Source organism: Pagrus pagrus (genome assembly GCF_965226575.1).
Source record: "Pagrus pagrus genome assembly, chromosome: 8".
In the NCBI taxonomy this organism is placed as follows: domain Eukaryota; kingdom Metazoa; phylum Chordata; class Actinopteri; order Spariformes; family Sparidae; genus Pagrus; species Pagrus pagrus.
In genome coordinates this window covers 19604130-19621379 of record NC_140192.1, presented here as the reverse complement: position 1 = coordinate 19621379, position 17250 = coordinate 19604130, and the positions used below count along the sequence as shown (strand labels likewise).

The 17250-nt window shown below is 41.1% G+C and overlaps 1 protein-coding gene across 2 annotated transcripts; it reads right to left on the bottom strand.

Moving 5' to 3' along the window:
* Positions 1–237: 237 nt before the first annotated feature.
* Positions 238–16884, bottom strand: golga3 (golgin A3). Of its 2 annotated transcripts, none has more exons than XM_084360424.1 (24): positions 16830–16884; positions 15342–15642; positions 13523–13804; positions 12333–12445; positions 11172–11899; positions 10912–11020; positions 9441–9747; positions 9075–9277; positions 8849–8986; positions 8473–8634; positions 7999–8367; positions 7653–7730; positions 6309–6572; positions 6073–6167; positions 5504–5720; positions 4631–4774; positions 4247–4444; positions 3967–4083; positions 3604–3743; positions 3323–3455; positions 2906–3028; positions 2480–2644; positions 1763–1929; positions 238–1641 (listed from the first exon to the last, which is right to left on the bottom strand). In XM_084360424.1, exons 2-24 carry the CDS (start codon positions 15511–15513, stop codon positions 1449–1451), a joined length of 4617 nt encoding a protein of 1538 aa, XP_084216550.1. In that variant the 5' UTR covers positions 15514–15642; positions 16830–16884; the 3' UTR covers positions 238–1448. The 2 variants fall into 2 exon arrangements, with proteins under 2 accessions (XP_084216550.1, XP_084216551.1); XM_084360425.1 differs by having other exon boundaries at positions 13649–13804.
* Positions 16885–17250: the final 366 nt, after the last annotated feature.

The following is a 17250-nucleotide window of genomic DNA, read 5'->3' as shown; positions in this document are numbered from 1 at the left end:
CTATTTATTGTCCCTTTGGATATTCTTGAGCATACAATGGTGTTAAAGAAAGTTTTTTAGTATGGGAAGGAGCAGCGGCCGCACAGTTGCATGCAGAAAGCTACTGTACCACCCAACGACCCCTCTACACTGACATGTTAGTGCATCACAATAACCATCTGCTCTGATTTATGGTTTGATGTCTTGCATTTCATCTTCGTTCCACTATTAAATAATCATGACGACTTTACAATCATACAAAAAGGAAGTGTTTTTATATATTAACCTCTGGAAACAATTAACTATTCCCCTTACCCATGAAACAGCCATAAAACAAATAGAACATCTGATTCTGGGGTAGTCATTTTTTGTAAATACAGTATGTACCGAATGTAACAGAGTGAACACATCTGATTGCACCTGCTGTTAGAAGAAGTAACATCTCGGCTTCATCTTACAACTTTCTCTCTCAGTCAGTGTTGATCATCTAGTGTGCGATGTCAGTTGATGTGACCCACTTATTTTACAATAAACCATTCTTCAGTAAGGATTTGCACACATATACAATATAACATTACATCTTGCACACACCCTAAGTATAATACGTTCATTCACACCACCTTAGTCCTTTACAGCATATTAAAGATTGCTTAAGGCTTTTTTTGAGTACAAATTACTGCAGTCCATGCTAGACAAAACACCTCCATACATAACTGAGATTAATGTTTTTAGAGTTTTAGAACCCAAGGTGATATGGTTACAACAAATGTAAGAAAACACTGCATTTTAACAAGGCAATACAAAAGAAACTGACCACAATTGTGCATGACTTTTAACTTCATGAAAAGGAGTGATGATGATTCATCAATAACTGCTTGGAAACCATGTGAATGTGTAACCACGCCAGTTAAATCATAGATGAGCAACTTCACTCATACACAGGCACAAAGAAATGGAAGAACAGTTCATAGCCAGCCTGGTTCGTTTCTGTCACCAAAAACACTTTTTGAAATAATGTCAGCCATTATTAAGCAGCATCAAAGCCACTGATTTCATATTACGAGGAGGAGCATGACTAAATCCTTTTTAGTGAGGAAAACTGCTGACTCAAATGGGGAAAATTGGCCCAACAGATCAACAACTAGACAATATTTGTATCTATAACAACTGAGGGGGGTGAAGGGGTTGGGGCCCTTGGAGAGGCTGTCAGATAAGTTGTAATTCCTTAACTCAAAATAAATAAATGTGACAATAGCATAACAAAAAATATAAACAACCATCAAATAAAGAGGAAAGAATAAAGCCATGGTATACAAAGTATTACTCTGTGAAAGCACTTCTGTGCTGATGGGAAAATGCCAAATGTTGGCAGCAATTGTTAAGAAAAGATACAGGGAATAAGGGGCTGAAAAGTGCCTTTGTGGATAAAACTCCACTCTCCCTCTATTGGCCTGAGAAAAGTTCTTCTGTTATGATTGCTGCTGTTCTGCTTCATTGTTATTTTCCACCACCATGTTGTCGAGCGGCGTTGATGATTTGGAGATGTTGTTCTGAAGATCCAGTTGAGCCAGTTCCTCCTCTGTGTTTGTCAATGAGCTCATCGACTCATGTACTGTTACTGTGTGTTCCTCCATCTGCCTCTGGAGGCTGTCCATCTCCTCCCTGAGAAAAACAAGCAAAGCATTACATTTATTCTGGTATTCTTTGGATAGTTGCAACAAAATGCCTCATGTAGACATGTCAATAATGTAACCAAGTCACGTGGTTAGAACAATAGGCATACTTGAGCTGCCGCAGACAGTTGTGCAGGTTGTTGAGAGGCTCTTTATTGACAGAAGTTGATGGTTTCAGCAACTCATCCAACAGGGTGGCAGGCACTGGGCAGTCTGGGATCTTAACTGGCGTCACTGGGTTGGATGGGTTCCCCTCACTCTTCAGCTCCATGCGCTGCTGCTCCAAACAAATCATAATTACATGGATGGATTTAGTCATTTATCTGTAGCAGGCATTTCCTATTTGGCATTAAATTTACACTAGCCTTTAAATCTTTCTAAAGAGAGGGTGGTGGCTCTGTAAGCATTACTCAGAAATTAACGGGTACACCCAAGCTGTACACAGCAGTACTCACTGCTTTCCATGTAAAAATGAAAAAATACTGAAATACTATTTTTTGTTACTTCAGTTACAATGTGTTTACTATATTTTTTTGTAATGTTAAATATTCTAATTTTCAAAATGCTTTCATGCTAAAGAAGACAATTAAAGAGCAACTTAACATTAAACTCTTATGAGTAGGCCAAGGTTATAGGCTAATACTGGCTCATTAGATATACTGGTGTAAATGATGTCAAAAAGCAAATGTAAATACCATTTAATTTGCTACAAATATTTCTTGGTTTTTCAGAAAATTAAAGGTGCTGTGGCTGCAAATCGTTTGACTAAACACTCAAACTGTCACAGAATAAAACAAGTTTTCACATAGAAAAATAAGGTTCCTTACCTTCCTTAGGCGGCTCTGTTTGAGGTCCTGTTTAAGTTGCTGGTTCTGCAGAAGGACTGTCTTCATGCTGTTCCTCAGCTCGCCCACTTTGGCCTGCAACATGAACTTGTCCTTCCTGGTGCTGCTCAGGTCCTCCTGCACTGACTCCAGCTCCACCTTGATGTTCTGAGACATAGAAATAATCTTTGTTTGTTATAAACCCTCCGGAAAAAGGAGAATGTGGTGGAAATGACACAAAAGACTGTATAGTTATAACTACAATGCTTACTTAATTCTTCGTCTCCCTCTAGCACTGTTTACTTTAATTGAAGTACTCCTGCACATTTGCGAATACAGCTAAATTTAATTTCTTTATTACGTCTAGTGGATTTGTAAGCTTTACTTGGGAGCATTGTGTTAATTTTTTGCAATAAAGTGAATACTTGCCTGCAGAGCTCTCTGTAGGTTGTCCAGCTCCCTGTGGTGACACTGCTCCATCATCTCCAGCTGCTGCTTCTGAGCCTCAATCTCCCTCTGCTTCTGCTCCAGCTCCCACTTCAGGTCCTCAACCTGAACAAGTGGTCAATGTTAGACATCAGTGTGACTGAAATTAGTCCTCAATAACAATAAGTGATGGACTGAAACGGATTTTTAAGAACTGGAACTGGAAGACCAAAAGCATGATGAATGAAATCCTGGTCAAAAAGTTGTGTTATAATCAATTTAGGCTAATTATCCATCTATCCATCTTTCTATCCATCTATCTATCATATCAGAGGATAAGAGGATGACCATGGCTTCTCTGAATCAATACGTTTAAATAAAAGTCATGATCAGCAAAATATTTTAATGCCTGTTCCTTACCTCTTGGTTAGTGAGGGGCTGCTTGGCCAGTTCCTCGTCCAGTTGTTTCTGGAGGATCTGGAGCTGTGAATGGGCCTCAGACAGCTCCTCCTGGAACCTGGAAACCTCCTGAGTGTGCTGCTCATCCTGAGCCCTGCGGGGTATGACACATTCAATGATAAATAAGTGGTAGGATGTACAAAAACTAATTTTGAAAAACAAAACAAAACAATTTTGCAGCACAATAACAGATTTAAAGTGCCAATAATCAATGTAATCTTTTATCAGGCAAATGCACGTACTGTAGTTTGTGGGCTTCCCTCTGCAGCGCTTTCACCAGGTCCTCTTTGGCCTGCAGGTCCTTCTTGATCTCTGACAGCTCCAGCATGGCTGCCCTGTAGTGCCGTCTATTGTGGGCTGCTTCAGCCTTTGCTGCTGCCACCTAAAGGACACATCACATCATTACAACCCAAAAAATTGAGTCAAACGCTCAATTTACAATTGATGCATGTAACAATTCAGCGGTCTATCTCTTATATTTTAAAGAGGCTTACTAATGTGCCTTGTGCTCAAAATAAATACTCAAATATATCTAAATGGCTCTTCGGAATCATTTGAAAGGCAAAATGAAAATGACCAGATGATGGTTAGCTCAGAGCCCCTACCTGTTCTTTCAAGTCCTTGACTTTGGTTTTCTCTTTTTCTAAGGCAAGCTGCAGAGTTTGTACCACCTGCTTCATTTGCTGGTCCTCCTCCTCCTTACGCTTCAGAACAGCTTGAACCTGAAAAAAGGATGAAAGGTGAAGAAATGGTGTGTTTAAGAAAATCAAAAGTGCACAATTTCTAAACCAGATTTTTGTAATTTTGTATACAGATAAACACAACACTTGACAGGTGTAATCCAAAAATACATCAATATTATAAGATGCAAACAATTGTTTTTACCTGCAAGTTGAGCTGGACAAGATCTGCCTCTCTCTTAGCTAAGGCAGTCTCCAAAATGTTGGAATGCTCCCGCAGTGTATTGTGGGACTGTGCTAATCCAGCCAATTTCCCTTTTTCATGTTCCAGCTCAAGTGCGAGCTTCTTGTTGGCGTCTTCTAACTTTCGAATCCGCTTCTTAAAGCATCGAGACTCTTGAAGCTGTGAAATTAGTTCATGTCATTAATAGTAAATAGCATACATTGACTGAGTGATTACAGAAGTGTAAACATGCTGCTCATACTGGGTTGGGATCAATGTCATCAAATTAAAAAATATAGGAAACAGTCATTTCGTATTAGACAAAAAGACAAAAACCTGAATGATTAAAAAATGATTAATGTTCACCTCATCCTCAAGCTCCATGACCTTCTCCTGGTACTCCTCTAGCTCTGTGGAGGTGAGGGTGATCACTTCCTGCAGCTCCTTCTCTAGCATGGTCTTACTGTTGGTCACAACCTGCAGCTCAGCCTGCAGAGTCTTAATCTTCTCCTGGATGACAAATAAGACCACACTGTATTTCTATATACACTTAACACATGTCAAAAGGTGCCTATATGATAAAGATATGAGTCAAGGACAAGGACAGACGTAAGGCTATCCTATAAATCATTGTTTTTTTAAAACCTTTTTATTGTTCTATGGGCTGTATACTCTTTAACCTGAATTGGGAATGATAAATATGACTTATTCTTCAATTTTGCTTGACATTGGCATGACCAACATCTCTTGACCGTATTCAGTGTCAGAAAAGCAGGTGTTTTAGACCTTGTATCCCTGCCACCTTATAGTAGGCAATATATACAATGTGATGATAAAGAAAAAGTATATTATTTGATATTATGCTCTATCGTTTATTTAATTGTATCGCAAATAAAGTTTCATGTCTTCTGGATTTAGTCTGATGAGGTATATGATGTGCTGCTCTCTACGGGTTCATGTTTTTTTGGGAATGTGAAAGGGGTCAACCGCCTATTATTAGCGGGTTTACCCATGTTAAAAAAACCTGCATATACATGCTAATTTTGGTGTTAAAATGGTAATACTGTACCCTTCTTTCAGTTGCTAAGAACCGTAAATGAATGAGAGCCCACACACTGTAAAATGCTCTGCGGACACTTCTCTAACTATGATGCGTTTACTTATGCTTACTGCATAAAACACTGCTAAACTACGTGTTGTTGCTGTGAATTGTAAAGGTCTAACAGGTTTATAGAGTACCTGTAAGGCCTGGCTGTTTCCCCCATCTGACACCTGGGCCTTGAGTTTGACTAGCTCTGCCTCGGCCGTCTCCTTGTCAGTCAGAGCCTCTTGGAGCCTCCTGCTCAGGATGCCAACAGCATTCTCATAGGCCTTGTGTTTGGCCTTCATCTCCTTCTGAGCGCTGGTCAAATCGGTCCCCAGCCGTTTCACACGCACCTTCTGCTCTGAGATGGCCCTATTTAATGCATAAGACATTAAGAAATTAAAAATCTCCATGGAGAGATCAAGTTGTTTCTTTCAGAAGACAATAAATACATAAATATGAGCAGAGGATGTGGCAGACTGTTATCTTTAAGATCACATTTAATTGACAGGTACAAATAACACAGAGTGTAATGCTGTGGATGTACTTTCCGCACCACATGTACTGACTCATATGTCAATGTGGAGATGAGGAATTATATAAGAAATGCCCTCTATTTGTATTTATAAATAGCACTTGACAACAGAGGTATGCATCATGGTCCAAGTCATTACTGTGGGAATCGTTCAAGCTCCCACAACCTCTAATGCAGCAAATGACTCACTTTTTGGCTTCTCCCTCCATCTGCTCCACCTGTTTCCTCAGGCCTTCGTTCTCTTCTGTTACAGCTGCTAACTGGCTTCGATCAAACTGTAGAGACTGAAGAGGGAGGAAAAACCAAACACTTGACATTACAACAAGATTCACACTAAAACAGTTCACTTCCACCTGCTATAAATACATCCAAAACATAAACATTTACTTTTATTGTTAAAGAATGTATCATTTATTTATCATTACCTGGACCTGGGTTTCTAGCTGATCCCTCTCTGTCTGAATGGCCTGCAGATGGGCCTCCATGTTGCTCATCTGCTCCTGGACTCTGACCACCTCCTTCTGAAGCCGGGCCTGCTCCAGCTCCACGTTTTGCTTCTCCCCCTGAACGGCCAGCAACTCCTGCTTCAAGTCCTTGACCTCCGCCAACAGACGCTTTTTGGTGGACTTGAGCTCACTGATCAACTGATCTTTGGAGCTGGCATCCCGACGGTAGGCTTCCACCATCACCTGGAAAGTCAATAACTGTGTGTCTGACTAATGAAGTGAGAATTCGCTCCTTTTAAGGAGTCTTGACTGAGACAGAAGGCAAAAGACTTTTTATAATTACTGGAGACACAGAGATGGCGAGAGAGCTGCAACAGGATTTCAATCCCACACTGCATCATTTTTAGGCTTGAATAAGCATGAGATACATTTCACAAAAAGGAAAGTCACACACATACTGTACCCTATTTTTGTAGTACAGGCTTTTCATTCCAAACAAAAGTGTTCCTACTGGCAGTATCACACATATTATACAAAAGGAAGCTTGACACAAAATCTTACATGAAACCAGCAAAACAAAGCTGTGATGCAGATTGTTTTTCATGTAAGCTTTGAAATACATTCAAATTGCATTACAGATCTGAATGCAGGTATGGCTGTGCATGTGTGTGAAGTGCCTGCATTTGAGTAAAAATTGAGCGTATTAAATTTTCTTGCTTTTCTTCAAACCAAAAAAGGACAAAACATTTTCAAAACTGACAGCAAATTCCTCATTTACTTGTTGCTCAGTATCATGTACACTTTTAACAAGTAATTCATCAATCATACCACAGTACCTCACACACCATTTATGTATTTACTTTAAATGCAGTGGATAGACATATCAGATTGTTGATAATACAGCCAAACTTTTTCTAGTTTTTTTTTTCATGGATTGCTGATGCAGTCCCAATACAGTGTGATGGACTCAGATGAATGTTAATGCTGAAGGGTCTATAAAAACTCGAGTCTTGAAAGAAACTGAATACAATTGACATTTCTGTCATTCTGTCAATAAACTCCACCCTCTTTATGACAGTCTGTCAGTGCGAAATGAGCAGCCTTCACTACTGCTCAATCCACTGAGGCGTGTCAACCAGTACTCTTCTGAGACGACAGCCATCTGGCTCTACAATACATCCTCCCACGACAGCATCAGCTCAAGCCAGCTGGTACATTCCTGACATTTATAAATGTATGCAAAGTCTACACGTCTCCCTGCCTTCTACCAACTTTACCCAGTACAATAGCTGTACATGATCCTACATAAGAGCAAGGGCTTACCTTTTGTTGCGTGAACTGCTCCTTTAATTTCTGAGCTTGTTTTTTGAGGGAGCCATTTTCCTGTTGAAGAGTTTCAATCTGTAACAAAGCAAAGGCCCTTTGTTATTCACTTCATGTTGGTGAAGAGTCAATGAAGAAATGTAGAACAAAATGCTACTTGATTCGGTTTCAATTCTTGAACTTTTGTACAAACTGACTGACCATAATTTAACATGTCACTATCGAAGTAGATGGGAATATAAGATTGGAATATAATAATCTTTTAAGTTACTGGTAATTGCACTTATTTTTTCACATCTTTATCTTTTGTTTCACCGGTGTCTTAACTTTCCCACTAGTTCCATACCTGATTGGCTTTGACCTGGACTTCTTGTCTTAGCTGATCCAAGACATCTGAAGCCACCAGAACATCCTCTCCAAGCCGCTCAGCGTTCTCGTCAAGTTGGCTCTTGTCAGCCCGGGCTGCCTGCAGCGCTACCTCCAGGACAATCTTCTCATTCTGGAGGTACTGGATATTGTCGTCCTTGGCACTGCTCTCTGTCTGCAGCTCGGCCAGCTGGGCCTCCAGCTCTAGGTAGCGGGCCTCTAGCTGGTTGATGGACTGCTCTTTGGTGTGCAGGTTCTCCTGAGTGCTTGTCAGCTGGCGCATCAACTCCAGATGCTCTTTCTGGAGTGACTGCAGCTGCACGTCCTTCTGGGAAAGGGTCAACCTCATCTAAGGGAGACAGTATGTGAAAGGCAGTTTAGAGCAGAATACCATGAATATTTCACTGCCTATACAAGGTGGAAAACAAATCAATGTTACATTTGGCATGCCTACCTGCTCTAGTTCCCTTTCCAGTGTGCTGGCTGTGTTGGCCAGTTTTATTAACCGCTCTCGCTCTTCCTCAAACTCGTCCAGTTTGTGCTGCAGATCGTCTTCCACCATGGATTTTGCATCCTGGATCTGCTTGTAATTAGCTTCCTGGGTCAGCATGTCAGCCTAAAAGACACAGACAGTAAAGGTTTGACACTAGTTGATTTAAAAAAAAATATCATTCAACAGATGAGTAACATAATATCTATAAACCCAATACATTTTAGTTTTGGTAATTTAGAAAACCTACTTTTATCAAAGGTCCTTGACTGAATAATGACCTTTATGTGTGGGTTGTTTCCTTAGTGTAAAATTCAGAGAAGGATGTTAGAGAGTATACCTCAATGCTCTGCAGCTGAACAGCAATGCGCTCTTTGTCTTTGATGGAGCGATGTTGGGTCTCGGTGAGTTGGTGTGACAGAGTCACATTCTCCAGCTTCAGATGTTCCACAACACCGATCTGAGTCATCTGTCCAGCCTGCGAGAGGGGAAAAAAAACAACAAAGTGTTGTCTGTCAAATTCCAAGCCTTGATGTAAAAACCAACCACATTTGCATCAACCTTACCTGCATGTTGGCCATTTCGCTTTGCAGTCGTACTCTTGCCTCCTGTGCCAGTGCTAGCTGCTGCTGGTACCACTGTCTGACCTGCTGGAGTGAGTCGATTTCAGCCTGGGATGTCTTCAATCGGCTCTGCAGGGTGCTGCGCTCCAGCTGGACCTGCTGAAGCTGGCTCTGAAGACCACCCATTTGCTGACGCAAATCCTGAACTGCGAAAGTGTAAGACCAAAACATCTCATTTAATCATGAGTGGAAATACATAAAAATAGTCAGGGTGTTCTCCAACATTATATTGGGTGGCTGAATAAATCAAAACACAATTGGAGATATTGATTATCGTTACACTCAGCTCTCTGGGTCTCCATCACTCACCTGTATTGTCTCTCGAAGCTACAGTGTTTTGCATCTCCTCCACCTTCCCCATCAGCCTGTTGTATTGGTCTTCAGCCACCTTCAGGTCATTGCTTAGAGAAGACAGACTGGCATTCTTGTTCTCCAGACTACCCTGGAGCTCCACCATGGCCTTCTCTAGCTTGCTGCAGTTCTGCCGCAGTGTGCCCACCTCGGTTGTGAGGGTACTCTGCTTCTCCTGGCTGAACTGAGCCTCCTCCTTCTTGGCCTGCAGCTGAGCATTCAGTGCAGCGAGCTGGGCCTGAAGCTCTGTCTTCTCTTTGAGAGCCTAGAGGACAGGACAGTGTGGTCAGCACTTAGCGGGGCCTTTAATCACCTCAAATGCAGGTGGTACCAGGCATTTATAAGAAAAGGTTTCTATTGGAGGTAGGCCTGTATTTCTACTTCCATCTGTTCAATTGGTTAGCTAGTTAATTAATTAATTTGTTATATTGTGGCAAGCAGCACAGAATGAGAGATGGGAAGCAGCTCTCAGCAATGTCAACCCCATGTTACTACAAAATTCACACATACCTGGACAACAAATGGTTGAAAATAGCATGATTACATTGTTGAATTTATGACATTAAAGCAATCTAAATATGCAATATGCTTAATAATAATTTGTAATTATCTACATTTACTCAAACACAGCTATAATATTACTTCTATGTGTCCTTGGGTTAGGACTTACCAATAAACAGGATATGATGTTTGAGCACAATTCACCAGCCAACTATCAGTATACCAGGGCTGTACAGTGCGACATACATGTCGCACATGCTACATCAAAATATGCCTGTGCTAAGAATTAATCTGCCCTGTAGCATGGGTGCTATGGGCAGATTTAGCCACAAAAAAAAAAAAAATTGCTCGGAATCTTGTTTGGGAAAAAAAAAAATCCTTCTGTGTAGTTGTAGTCAACTGTGGTCAATGATTAATGTTATGTCTTGTATATTGAACGCCAATTCCCAGAATTCCTCACGGTCGCAGCTTTTACTCCCGCTCTGTCCCATACGGCTGGGTTGGCACGCTAACGTTACTCAACAACATGAAGAGATTTTTCCAACCTGTCCGCGTTGAGAACACGAAACGACCTAAAGAGACCCCAGGTGACGGGCATTTTTAGGGTGTGCTACAACTCTCTGGTCCTGTGCTAAAAAACTGTCAGCCTCTGTAGCACGAGTGCTATGTGCTGAAAAAGTTAACGTACAGCCCTGTATACCAAATATTTTCAAGTGGACTTCTACCACCAGATATTGTAGTTGAATCAAATCATGCTACATTAGTTTTGGATTAGATTGTAAATAACGAAGACATGTTGGTGCTAAATTGTTTTATTTTTTATGGTTTCCATGTTATTTAATCCACACCTGTACAGACTGTGTATGGATGGGTGACTTGTGCAGAAGGAATGGAAAATATCAGTGCAGAAATCAGTATGTTACATTACCTGATTGGCCTCAGATGACAAAGACTCCAGCTGACCCTCCAGTCTCATTTTCTCTTTCAACACCTGCAGCATTTCATCGTGGCCCATCACTGAACTCTCCAAAGAAACACTGAAACAAATGGAAACATTAATGCTCAAATGATTTTTAATTAACTAACATCAAATAGTATCTCTGTGGAATATTTGCTTACATTTGGCAGTAAAAACAATACCTAAATAGTCATTATTTTAAACCTGCCTTATCTGGTTATGAAAAATACCTGCTGGAGAAACTGTCCCTTCGGCTGCGAGGCTCTGCCATCCCTTCTCTCTCCTGCTCCAGCTCCAGCAGGTGTTGCTCTTCACTGGCTGCCTGCAGCACCTCCTGCAGGGAGGGGAACTGACCCAAAGCCTCTGGGGCTATCTCCCTCCCTTCCACTGTGTAGGGCCCTCGCTGCCTCTCCACTGCTGCAGAGAGCATGCCATATGTGCCTCTGGTAGACACGCTGCTGTAAGACGAGCTGTCACTGTCGTTGCCGTCATTCCCTGGCCTCGTTCCTGATTCGCTGCCATCAATTTCTGAGACATTGTCCCCGACCTGGAGCAAAGCACCAGGCTGTGCCTCTGTCTCACAGGTGCTACCTTCAGACATCAAACTCACCTCAGACAAAGTGGACACTGAGCTGATAGTGGACTGGAGGGAGCTCATGGTGTTGTCTGCTGTTGTTACTCCACCTCCTCCTCCACCTCCACCTCCACCATCATTCTCAGGAGACTTGTAGTCAGCCAAAGAGTGGATCTTGCTCGGGCGAGGCGATCTGGACTTCCTCTCCTTGGGAGGGGGAAGTCCCAGGCTACCCAGTTTGGGACCACGGGGGACACTGGTTCTCAGGAAGGAATACTCCGTGGTCATGGCAACAGTGTTGGCCCTGGGCAAACCCTCAGGATGCAGCATGAGCTCCGGATCCAGGGTGCTGAATGGCCTATTCTTGGGTGTGGTGCGATGAGACTAGAAACAGATGGAAAAGAAATGTACCACGGTACTGCTATCATGAAAAAATCTGTATAATGGATTAAATCCTAAAATAGCTGTGAGAAAAATGCTAAAGAACAAAGACACAAATATAATCTGGGCCAAACTTCCACCAATTGTTGCGCATTTGTCAAAATTGACAATCTGAAGCCTCTCTTAAGTTATTTATCTTCTGGGTTACATTCTCCAAGAAATAAGCATATTTAGCAGCCTATGTGAGCTGAGCAGAAGTCTTTCCATCAAGCATGATGCACAGCTTGAATGCTGTACATACCACATCTAAATAAATCATTGTGTAATGGAGCAATTGTACATTCGAAAAAGGCTGAAGCTGGTTGAGGAAACATGAGGAAGTCTAATAGAAGACGAGTTAAAAGGAAACTGACGGCTACTCCAGTCAGTTACTCACCCTCTCCTTGTGTCTCTGCACTCTATACTGTTTGAGCTGCTCCTCCAGACGCCGGCGAGCCTCCAGGCGAATCTTCTCCTCATTCTCCATCTCCAGTGATGGCTTTGGATTGGCTAGAGGGGAAATGTATGTTAGACGAATAGGAGAAATGTTCCCTTACACAGTACACCACTTCCTACACACAAGACACTGCATCACTGATTCAGTCTAAAAATGCTTGCATTACCTTGGTTGTATATGATTGCATAAAAGCGAGGTTGCCTGTTAAACATTCTCCATTTTACCTGACCACTGCTAAGATATTTATAGCAAGTGGGTGTTATAGTACACAATACGCCGATATATTTAAATTGGTGCTTTAATAACACTGTCTCTATTTGCAAATTGGCTCTAAGTGCAACTAAACATTGTCATTGGGCACACTGGTGCGCCTGAATTTTTGTTAATTTAGTTTATTTTTAAACAATTGAGGTACAGCAATTTCTTGTTACATGTACTATGATTTGAATGAAGAAAAACGTGTATTTCTTTTATTCCTGTTTACAATAATTTACATAATGTGTTAAGAAATTACTTTGAAATGTATTATTGGGTGCACCTAAATGAAAAACTTAGACTAACTTGTCTAACTTGAAAAGTTAGTCTGGAGCCCTAGATCATATAAAAAATGTGCCTATCACTCAGGTATGACTGCATCAGCTATGGAAAATGCATTGTATAGATATAAACTGGTTCAGTGATGTTCATGTTCTGTGTGGGAGTTAAAAGGTGAAGCCAAACAAAATCACCACAGTTTATGCCATGCCTAAAAATATAACATTACATGATTGTGAACAAGGCAACTCGGACTGACTATAAAATACCACATTGAAAAAATCATAAAATAATAGAGGGATTAGTTCCAATTTTGGATTAGTTTGGATTAGTTCCAAAATTAGTCCAAACAGAGCTTCAAATGAAGCACCCACACCAAATTCTAACCAAGCAATCAAATGCCTACGGGTTGCAGAAAGGAGGTAGACTAAAACAACTAAAACAAACTGCCACTGAGTCCTTCTGTTCAGTTAATACACAACACAAGGGAGTTAAACAAGGATGCAGACATGAGCCAAAAAAAACATCCCACAGTAAAATGAGGTTAAATGTAAGGGTATAGAGGGGGCATTCACTCCACATGAGTTTATGCTTACACAATTCAGTCTCCTGCATAGGCATACTGAGTCTGAGTGACTGCAATGAATCACTCGTGTGAACCGTGACCTCAGCACTAGCCCCCTCAGACTTCTCTAGCATCATGGGTGGATAAGAAGCCACACCTGCGGAGGGCTCGTGGATCTTGGAGTTGACAGGGGAGCTGGTGCTCTGGGGAGGGGCTGTAGGAGGCAGGGACCCATTTATGTGGGTGTCCCCTTCAGGACCGAAGCCTTCTGCCAGTCCGTCTCCGTTTGGCATCACATCTGAACTGACAGGACCTGAAAGGGAAGGAGGAAGAGAAGCCCAGAGGAATGTGCCAATTAGTCATGAGAAGCATTTGTGAAGTAGACTGCAAAGTGAAAGTTACCCCACTTGGCAAGCTGGCTGAGCGACTTTGTCAAGCTATCAAAGTTTAAGTTAAAAATCAGAGCTGGAAACACTCATGTAGCATGTGGCTACTGAAGCATCACTTTAGCAGCACCTGCTCTTGTAGCAAGGAGCACAATTCAGGCTCACCTTGAAAGGCAATCACATTTAAAAGGCACTGAAAACGTGTTTTAGGTGTGGGATTAGGTCAATCAAAACCACATTTTCTTCAAAAGTTTGAAAAGTTTTGAGTATTTCTTTGTCTAGTTTGAAGTGCCAAGGGCTTAGCTGGAAAAAGATGGTGACCCATAAGTTATTAATGTTGACAGTTGTAGGATGGTTTACTTAAGTTGCCACACAACTGTCAAACAAATCAAGACAATCAAACCACATCAACACTGTCAAGGTGCTAAAATTTTCTAAATAATACCAAAGGGTATTGTCCTTACTTTAAACTTTGATCATTGCTTATTTAGCCCGAATATTTGATGTTATAGAGAAATAGATAAGATTTGAAACCAAGTTTTCAGAGACTTCCATCCTCCAACCTTTCAGAAATATTTAGGTTTCAAAAAATATATTTTCAGTAATTTTCATATTGCCCTATTTTCTATTCTCCTAAGTCTTAACCAATGTAGATTATAAGCACAGCACCCCCATTATGATAACTAATTAGAATTCAGCGCAGCTATTTAACACATTAGTCCAAAGAGCCGTGTAACATGGAGCAGTAGAAGGCCTCAGGCCTTGCAGTAGCCACTAAAAACAGGTCATGCATGTCAGGATACAAGTGTTAGATAAAAGAGATACACCAGTTATATCCCTACAGGGAAAAGAACTTTTTGCAGACCAGAGAGCGAGAATTGGAAACAAGCTAATATCAGTCATTCTAGTAGGAATATATTACAAAAAGGCCACACAACACAAAATGAAACGATACTTTTAAAAAGGGCTGTGTAACATTACCTATCCAAATCCAAATCCAAATGTTTGCTATACATGCAAAAATTAATACAACCTAAAGGTTTCTTTCAACTCTGTCCACAAATAATCAAAGTCCTTGTGATTTTGCTTTGAATGATGTACTGCAACATTACTTTCCTAATGGTGGGCTACATATATTGTAAACAGGTATGTCAAAAAACTACATTTTTGCATAACAATATTTGCATATTCACCTGGCCTTTCATTTTGGTTAAGATAGTGCCAAACATAATGCTGCAATGAAGTGACACAGCTACAAAACTTGGCAAAAAAACTAACTAAACCCGATTCAGGTTCAGGTAGTTTTTTCAACAAGTACTGTAGTTCTGCCACTTCATTGCAGCAAACGCTTGGCACTTGGTGTGGTAACACATTATGACTTCCTTTCAGCACACATTCAGCACACCCTCATACTCAAAGACATCCTACCCTTATGGTATGTTGTGAGACAGCATCAGTACTCACCATTATGCATATCCCCTTTTGTGTTTTGTGTGTTCTCCTCCACTTGTTGCTTCAATTGTGTTTCAGCTTCCACAGTATGGGCTTCAGCCTCTTTGGATTTAATAACACGGGCTTCTTGATAAGTGTTAGCTTCCATTTGAGTTGCTCCTGAACCGTTAGTATCCATTTCCATTTAGAAACTGAAGAGTCACAATACTGCTGGTGTGGGTTTGAAGAGAACTTCTCACAAGGCCATCTTCTTAGGAGGCAGGCCAGCTGAGAGCATGTCAGTGTCCAGGAACACTTCTGAACACAGACAACACTAAAGAGAGAAAACAACAAGTTTAACATGGGGTTTATAATTTACAGCTCTTGTCTGGAGAATGACAAGTCATAAAGATCATCACAGATGAAATTGTAGCTCCTCAGCAGTGATCTGTTTTAGACAGTAATGATGTTATGCAACAACACAGGCTGCTTTAATTTAAACATAAGCTCAAGTCAAGGGCTAACGAGCTGGCTTGGTAGATAAGTAGATTGTGTTGCGTTAATTATAGCTTAAATAGCAACTAACAGCAAATTCCTTAACTTAAACAGACAGAGAAACGGATACAACAATCTCTGTTGACAAATATGACAGGCCACAACTGGCAGCTGTATATTTCGCTTTTTATTTCGTTGTTTATCGACTCTGTACACTCTGATCATAAGGCAGACACACTTATCAAACCAGCACACAGATATATCAATCTAAGCCTTACAACTGTCATGCTTTAACTTCGATAAGATTGCGGGGAATATCAGTATCATTGTGAGAGCAGCTGCTGCTACTTCTGGTATATGTTTGCCTCATTTGCACACACAAATCGGAAAAATGCAAGGCATGCTTACAAATTGTAGATGTGTATCGTCTGGTAAGGGCCGGTGTGAATTTTAGAAAGGGTATGGCATGAAGTTCCCTCTCTAGTATGACTGAATAATATGTACTTGTCTGATTAAAGAGAGGTGATGGCAATTTTATTCAAAACTCTTGCATCTTTAAAGTTATATAATTATCGTATGCTAGCTATCTGTCACTCAAGCTATTATTGATAACCGTTGACTCACGGGTTGTGTAGCTACATTTGCCGGGGTCACCAGTTCAGAAGACATACAGACATTAACAAACGTACATGTGAAAGTGGTTATTTGACCCTCATGCACTGACTAGTTTTAGCAAAAACCTAATGACAAGGAAGAAAGACTAAAGGGCAGGCGGATGAAACTAGCTCGCAATGCTAGCGAGCGAGACAGCTAACGTTAGCTCGATGTATTTACGACGGGACCTGTCAAGCTAAATTTGCTAACTCGCTAGCTAGTACCGCCAGCGCCAGTGTCGGAGAGTGATTTCTCAAATATTTTAAATAAATAAACGAATTGCCTTCCGTCGCGCAGGTACGTTACAACTCCCATGCGTAAATTATAAAATGACAATTTCGACAAAGGTGCATAAGGACAATAAACGCTCACCTCTTTGGGAGCTTCGCCTTTCACTACGTGGCTGTTTGGTTTCCGTCCCTTATCTGTCCGACTAGAAACAAACCGAGGGCGCATCCCACGGTGTATTGTCAAAGGCGTGTACACATCTGGAAGGGCAAGTAAAGCTTGTCCGACAACGGAGTCCCTGCTGTGTTAACAGACAGCGATTAGATTTCAAATACAAAAAGCTATCATGTTAATTATTTGAAATAATTATATTATAAACGCATTTGGCAGTGATACATTTATTACACGAGCTATAATATGGGACGGACAACACTGGTAGATCTGTCGGATGTGGTATATTGGTAAAAAGCTGCGCCCTACTTCTCTGCTGTGGCATCCTGCAGCAGCCACCAGAAGTGCCCTTTCAAGCTGGCGATGCCAGTTTTTTATTCTGCCGCCATATGTG